The sequence below is a fragment of the Chiroxiphia lanceolata genome, chromosome 5, assembly GCF_009829145.1.
Source record: "Chiroxiphia lanceolata isolate bChiLan1 chromosome 5, bChiLan1.pri, whole genome shotgun sequence".
Lineage (NCBI taxonomy): Eukaryota > Metazoa > Chordata > Aves > Passeriformes > Pipridae > Chiroxiphia > Chiroxiphia lanceolata.
The window spans coordinates 49843399-49851433 of record NC_045641.1 but is presented as its reverse complement, the minus strand read 5'-3'; the positions used below and the strand labels follow the sequence as shown (position 1 = coordinate 49851433).

Below are 8035 nucleotides of genomic sequence, written 5' to 3'. Positions count from 1 at the left end.
CCGTCTTATGCAGTGAGGTGGGTTTGAGCCAGTTCAAGGCACAATTACACCGGTCAGATTGCACATGGGCAGCATCAAACAAGCCTAAGACACACAGGACTGACTTTTTCCTGCTGTGAGCCAACAGCATCCCACACTGAATCATTTGCTTACTCAATAGAAATGTCAGTCCTGCTGTACTGTCAGAATATTTCGTGTGCTTGCCTTGGAGAGCCCAGGATTCTGCTTCTGAAGTTCTCGGATGTGCTTGCTCAGGAGGATGCACTGTGGTGTGTCTCTTGCTGGCAGCAACATGATGCTTCAACTCCCCTCTGCACAACCACAAAAGTGGACAAATTAGGGACCTGCTGCTGGTGATGGTGGTGCTGCTGATCTCCATACAGCCTCCACAGGCTGTCCAGCAAGGACACCTGGCAGCCACTGACCACAGCCACCAAGCAGAGCAGGTGGAGATCCCAACATCATGCTTAAATGTCCCATTAGCACAGACCATCAGCAGAGATTTGCATGGGCTTACAAGCAGAAATAAAATTTTAGGACAAGGAAGAACATTGGAGCTGACATCTGCAATATGGTCCCACCCTCCATCAGGGCGGTGGCTGCCCCAGCCTGGTGGCAGTTCTTTACTCCCATTGTTCTGCTACAAACCAGTATGAGTTTAGGAAGAGGGCAGCAACTTGAAAAGTTACAGTAGTTCCATGCAAAGTCCCCACCCACTTACCACCTTCCAGTGATGGAGACAGAGAGCCCTGAGCTGGCCTGATGGTGCCTGACAGCCAGTGCTGTGAACTTGCCTTCTTGGCAGCGTCTCTGAGCCAGCACCTGGAACGATTTCTAACCTTTGTGCTCTTAACTGAGCATCACCATCAATACTTTACTACAGTCAGCATTTGTCAGATCATTTCAGCCTGGGAAAGGGCTGTACAGCCACAGCAGCTTCTGCTGTCTGTCGTGCCCTTTCTGACCTTGCCTGTGTCCAGCTCTGCTCTGTTGGTAGCTAATCCTGCCTCCCTGATGGTGCATCTCTAGGACTCTGCTTGCCTGCAGTGCCCTGGCAGCACCACTGAGCCTGGGAAGGGGGTTTGGGACTGCGGTTTCCCCAGCAACAAGAGGTGAAAAGCCAGAGCCAGGAGAGAGAAGTCATGAGAGAATTTTCTAATTGCCTGCTGACTCCATTATATCCCCACAGATGGGAAAGCAGGGATAAAGAGGAGAGCCAGGGCTAGAAACAAACATTTCTTCTTCTTTCCTTGTATTTCCAGTTGTTGATACAACTGCCCAGCAGTCTGCTGCTTCCCAGTTTTGCAGGTTGCAGTGAAAGCTGGATTTGAGGTCTTACTGAAAAGAAGAATTAAAGAATTACATCAATAGTAACAGTGCAAGAATTTATTAAGAATCAAGTGGAAGAAAATTATCAAAGCAAAAAGTCAAAAAACCTCCCCAACCCTCCCCCTCTCCAAAACAAACAACAAAAAAACCATCATGCAGGACTGAATGAAGAGTGCATTAAACATTTTTTATAAGCCACTGCATCAGGAGAAACTAGCCTCTACTGTCTGTTGAACAAAAGACAACTATAGTGAGGAAGGTGGCATGTGAAATACAGGACAGAGAACAGTAAAGTAGGGGGTAACCGGGTGCTGCAGGCCCTCACACTGCACATTGACATCACCTCTGGTGCATTTATACCTAATTTAATGATGACTGCAATCCCAAACTGCTTGAATCTGTAACAGTCCTGGCGGGGACAGCACACGTCTCACTGAATCGTTCGTTTTCTGCACCATAGGAGCGTCTTGTTGAGATACTGTGTTCCTACAGCTAAAACCACCCATTCAGATGTACTCACCCATGTCCTTAGCAATCCTGCATTGGCCCCAGGGGTCTCAAGATGAATTGCTACCATTCTCTTTTCAGCTAAATAGACAATCCCTGCTAGGAGGCTATTTAACATTTGCACAATCATCCACTTGCATCAGTTCAGGGAGCTGGTTCACCTATTTTCCCCCACTGCCCCTGGGGCAGGATGGATGGTGCAACATAGGCTGGACAGACAGATGAGCTCCAGAGCAGAGTTTGCATTGTAGCAACAGGATGGTGACTCCCAGTTTCAATACCTGATGGAAGGCAAGAGGACAGAGATGAACAGACTCCTCTGCCAGCTTCATTGGCAAGTCGGATGGCGGGTAATGGAATATGGTGGCACTAGGCCAAGCACCTCTTTGCTTGGAAATGTCACTGTTCTACTGGGAAAAGCAACTCACATATGTCATCCAGCACTGGATCAGACTGTGGATGGAAGCTGCTGAGTCGCCATCCCTGGAGGTATTTAAGAGGTGTGTAGATGTGGCACTTAAGGACACCGTTTAGTGGTGGACTGGGCAATGCTGGGTTTGCAGTTGGACTTGATGATCTTGAGGGCCTTCTTCAAGGTAACCAATTCTATGATACTATATTCAGGAGGGGATCTCATTTCTGGTAATGTGCCATCCTCTAGCTGCTTCCCATCTTTAACCTTCTTCTGTTTTATGCTCCCCTGACTAACCCGGAGTGATTCTGGTAATAATGCTTGCAGGTTCACTGCATTTTCAACACTTTAAATCAGTGAAATAATCTACTCTTTTTGCTCAGTTTGCACTCTTGCAGCCTGGTAAAAGCGGCTATGGAGCTACAACCGCATCAGCAAAATTTCAAAGATCTCAAGAGCTGATGCTTAGCTGCAACACCCCTAGGTTCCTTCAGAAGCTCCACTTCTTAATCTTTTTGACCATGAAGACTAATGTCAGTCAATACCACTCTTCAGTTGTCCAGCAGGAAATTTAGAAGTGATGAATATCTTGGTTTTGCATTCCTGGAAATTAGGTAGTTGGGTTCTGATGAGAGGGTAGAAGATCCATACTTAGGCACAACCAATAAAACAGTCTCCCTTTCTGGCAGACGTTCCAGACCTCTTGCATCCTAAGTGTGTTTCATCAGTCCCTTTAATTCAGTTTTCTTCCTAACTGCACTTCAGTCCTGTACTTCCACGTATAATTCAGATTATTTTATCAGGAAATCAAAGGTAAGCCTCACCTTCCTTCTGCTTAACACTGGTGTGGTACTTGGATACTATGAAGCTCACCACCCCATGAAAACCTCTAAATAAGGGAAGGCCCAAACCCAATCACTGTTTTGTAATTAAAAGTCATTTGTAAAATAAATGGCGTATTATCCAAAATCTGCTAGTAAGGAGTCTAAGAAGTGTTATGTCACAGTCTGCAAATTTCACCACCAGTCCCCCCTTTTACAACACAAAATTTCTAGTTGCTGGCTGCAGGGGGAGACAGGCCCTCAGTATTTCTGGAATATTGTTATTCCAGACAGGAATTCCTGAGGAATCACTGGCACTTGTGCTATGCAAGATGTATCTAGAAATGACTGTTCACCTTTTGTCACACCACTAGAATTTCACTTAAAACTGTGACAACAGATGTTATCAACCACTGACAGTATGGTCAGTACTAGAGGGACAAACAGTGGTAACTTTCATTCATCAAGCACTTGGGCCACTCAGGAAGTCATAAAACATTCCCAGGAAGGAAACTCATACTCAGAATTCAAATGGGTAAATAATAAAAAGTGTTAAGTAGTTAGTCATCATTAAAATGGAATCAATTCAAAGTGGAATGTGCAATGCTGAATCCAAGTCCTCGCAGAGGTGTAAAGGTCCTGTTCTAGCTTTCACTGTCAGCCAAAATACTGTTAAATTATCTTACGCATTAGAATTATCACCCAAGTGTTCTGACCATACTGAAGATGCTACAGAAAAGACACTGAGAGAAAATGCACACAGTGAACGGTATTACACACTGATGATTAGCAGGCCTACAGAGACACTGCACAACCCGCTGAAAATGCCAATAAATCATGACAAATACTGCTCTTAAGCTTCAATGTTAGGTAACTCAGTGGCGAGAACTCAAGGACAAAAAAATTTACCTATGTTTAAATTCTTCTGTGTGGGAGCAGAGCACATTTGAATAGTTTAAATACCCCAAAGCACTTTCAATCCAACAGAATGGACAGCACCCCCTTTATGTTTTGTCGGCGACATGGACTGGGATCGAGTGCACCCTCAGCAAGTTGGCTGATGACACTGAGCTGTGTGGTGCAGTCAACATGCTGGAGGGAAGGGATGCCATCCAGAGGGACACTGACAGGCTTGAGAGGTGGGTCCATGTGAACCTCAAGAAGTTCAACAAGGCCAAGTGCAAGGTGCTGCACCCGGGTCAGGGCAATGCCAAACACAAATCCAGGCTGGGGGATGAACAGATGGGGAGCAACCCTGCAGAAAAGGACTTGGGGATGCTGGTGGATGAGTGACTGAACCTGACCCGGCAATGTGCATTTGGCAGGCCAGAAAGCCAAGTGTATCCTGGCTGCATCACAAGCAGCCTGGGCAGCAGGTCAAGGAAGGGGATTCCACCCCTCTACTCCACTTGGGTGAGAACCCACCTGCAGTGCTGCATCCAGCTCAGGCATCCCCAGCAGAGGAAGGACATGAATCTGTTGGAGTGGGCCCAGAAGAGGGTTACCAAGTTGATCAGAGGGATGGAGCACCTCTCCTGTAAGGACAGGCTGAGAGAGGTCAAGTTATTCAGCCTGGAGAAGAGAAGGCTCCAGAGAGACCTTACAGCACCTTCCAGTACTTAAAGGGGCTACAAGAGAGCTGGAGGGGGACCTTTTACAAGGACATGTAATGACAGGACACAAGGGAATGGCTTTAAAATGGATATTAGGTAGAAATTCTTTACTGTGAGGGTGGTGTGGCATTGGAACAGGATGCTCAGAGAAGTTCTGGATCCCCCATCCAAGTAGGTGTTCAAGGCCAAGCTGAACAGGGCCTTAAACAACCTGGTCGAGTGGAAGGTGTCCCTGTCCACAGCAGCGGGGGTGGAACTAAATGATTTTTAAGGCCCCTTCCAACCCAAACCATTCTATAGTTCTGACTCCACAGGTTTCTGCTTTTGAAGATTTTAGGACTTCAATCAGGACTGTGATCAGAATGACCACTTCTCCTAGAGCACATATGTATGTTAAAAACCCTAAAAACCAGATGTCAGTTTTTAAAAGACTGAACTGCTAATTAACACCTTAAAGAGACCAGTATATCCTTGTTAAGTTATTGGACAATATGGTTTCTTTTTTATTTTTTTTTATTTCTTTTGTTCTTAATTTTCGCTTGTTGTTGCTGGTTTTTTTGTTTGTTTTAATACAATTAAGGATGCATCCCACAAGAAAAAGCAGAAAGAGTCCTTATGGAAAAAAACAAATATATTGAACACATACCAATCAAATGGTACAGATATGGGACTGGCTTTGATTTCAAAATTTAAGTAGAAATAAAAAAGATGTAATGCAACAGCTGTTCAATTTCCAAGTCTAAATAGGCACTGTAAAAAGACATTTTGCTTTCTCCAGCACACATTCCTGTCTAAATGCTCCCACTGTAATCAACTCCTAGGATCCCAAACAAAAATAAAACCCAACATTGGGAACATAACCTTAGCGAAAAAGTTAATATCCATCCACCCACCCTCTTACAAAAAAGCAAACAAAAAAAAAATCCCCCCAAATACAACCTTTCAATGCTGCTGTTTTGACTGGAGCAGAATCGGAGAATTTATAAAGGTTCAAAAGCACCCAAGGCAAGTAGTACAATATAATTTGTTCACTAACTTGTATTGGAAAGGAGATTAAAAACATTGAGATCTGCATCTTGGTACATAAAACTGTTGTCCTGAATAAAGAGAAATCTTTCAGAAAAGTTTTACAACTTGGTGGAAGTCCAGGACCCAGCTTTAGGCATCATTAATTGATGGGGTTTAATTCTGACTTTGTTATAACCACTTTTATATACTGTACATCTACCCTAGTTGGATCAGTGTCTCGAACTGCTCACTGGTGTCCCTTTGAACAACTGTAAACTAAACCAAAGTATGCAACTCCATAGGAAGCTAGAGATCAGGTGAATATACAGCCAGTTATATCTCCCCTGCTTCACGCTCCTCTGAGCTCCTTGGGTCTTCTGATCTGCCATTAGCACTTTCATAAGAACGTTTCTTGTCTTTGAAATCTCGTGGTGACCTCTCTCTTGAGCTTCTATCTTTATCACGGGATGTTCTATCGCGGTCTCTTGAACGTTCTTTGTCTCTGGAAGATCTTTCTTTAGAGGATCTGAAAAGTGCAGTACATTTGAGAATTTGAGTCAGTCATGAACTTTTAGCTATCAAACAGCACTTGGATTTTGTATTTTTCTTCTTTTTCCAACCCAACTTCAGATTTTCATAAATAGAAGTGTATGAGAAGACATCAGAAATCATTCTATTCTTCTCCCTTTCCTACTTCCGATTTCAAAAGACAAATACTTTGAGGCAGGATTTAATCTACATCTACTACAGAGCCCAGATTAAGGGCAATGTGCTTCACTAAATCTCTTATTTTCAACCTCCACCCTCAAGTTTGTATTAACTGAAGTTTAATGGAAATTTTTCATCTGCAGTTTCTATCTTAAGAATTTCTAGCCTTTCTCAGACATATAAATTACAAACTTAAATGTTTAAAAATGGGAGTCTGATTAAAAGCAGGGGGAAATTAACTCGTGTTATTCTGGAACAAGACTATTACATGACAAATACAAACTAAACCAAACTGTGCTACAATTATATTTTGTTATAAGAATTAGCCCTTGTGTGATTTTGCAAGGTTGGGGTGGTATTATTTTTAGATATTTTACTCAGATAATATGCATTTTTTAAATGATAGAGCCAGAAAAGGGATGTTATGTTAAACAATCCATATTGTTTTAAATTGAATGAGCTACCTGTATGGGAAAAAAACGGATTAGACATCCTTCTCTATATTCCCTTATAGATGCACTTAAGTCTGTTGTTGAAAAACATTGCATTTTCATTTTACCATGTACTGCAATCATAAAACAGCTTAATACAAACTTTTACAGAAAAAACAGCATGCTACAAAGCTAGTCACTCGTTTCCTTGTCAAAAAAAATTTGGTGTACTGGCCAGAGACTGTACTCTCTCCCCTTACAGAAAGTTACTGTCACTTCACCTCAAAGCTTCAAAACTAAGGTCTGCAAAATGCTCCTGGCACTAATTTCCTTTTACAAGCTTACAAAGAAGTGACCTTTCATCTTAGTTCCTCAGCTGAAAAGATTACTTTCCCTACAATTTTGCAAGACTTAGCATTTGCAAATGCTAAGATCCAGAGGTATTATTCCTATTCCACAAATCACATGTCACAGAAGAGAAGCTACATGCCAAGTAAGAGGTTAATCCCAGAGTTAGTACAGCTGTTGAGCAAGTATCTTGTGCTGCAAGTCCCCTGCAGAAGTAACAACGCTTCCAAACTGGTTGACTCAGGCTAACTCTAGCAATTAATCCTAAAACAGACAGACAGATAGGATATGATGCCATTCACAGCTTTGGCTTTTTAATCAATGCATTTTTGGAGGAATATTAAGATGCATTCATCCAGCTGTCCCCTCTCTCTACAAGTGAGTCTCTAATCAGCAGACAAGAAGAAGGACTGGGTTTATAATGAATCACAGCACAGCGATGTGAAAATTTATACAACTGCCTTAGCAAGCAGTATCACTACCAAAAGACTTAGAAATATCACTACTGTCTTTCTCAAGGGCAAGGTACTGCCCTTGACTTACCTTATCTAGAATGCTAGAAAGCATTACTACCTAACTGATCCTTAACAGTCAGCAGAAGAAAGAGATACTTTAAGGCACAATTTGTCTCATCTCAAAATAGACACAAAATTATGTCAGATGAGTCTGTAATGAGACTCATGAGACTTACATCTCACCTAGTCATCTAAAGCCAGGTGAAATGAAGCCCCATCTTATGACTTCAGGTATTCATCCATACAATGTCTGTATGGGAGCAATCATCCCTTGTCACATGAATTCTTGTAAGTGGGCTCAAGCATACTAACAAAACCTTCTCTCAGTGTACCCATGTTTAGG

The 8035-nt window shown here is 42.7% G+C and overlaps 1 protein-coding gene across 2 annotated transcripts in view; it reads right to left on the bottom strand.

Moving 5' to 3' along the window:
• Positions 1 to 5295: 5295 nt before the first annotated feature.
• LOC116787484 (putative RNA-binding protein Luc7-like 2) overlaps positions 5296 to 8035 on the bottom strand; it is a 32449-nt gene continuing 29709 nt past the window's right edge. For both annotated transcript variants that reach the window (XM_032689119.1, XM_032689122.1), the window contains one exon: positions 5296 to 6216. In XM_032689119.1, coding sequence (XP_032545010.1) covers positions 6024 to 6216 — 193 coding nt within the window. In that variant the 3' untranslated portion in view covers positions 5296 to 6023. The remainder of the gene's footprint in view (positions 6217 to 8035) is intronic.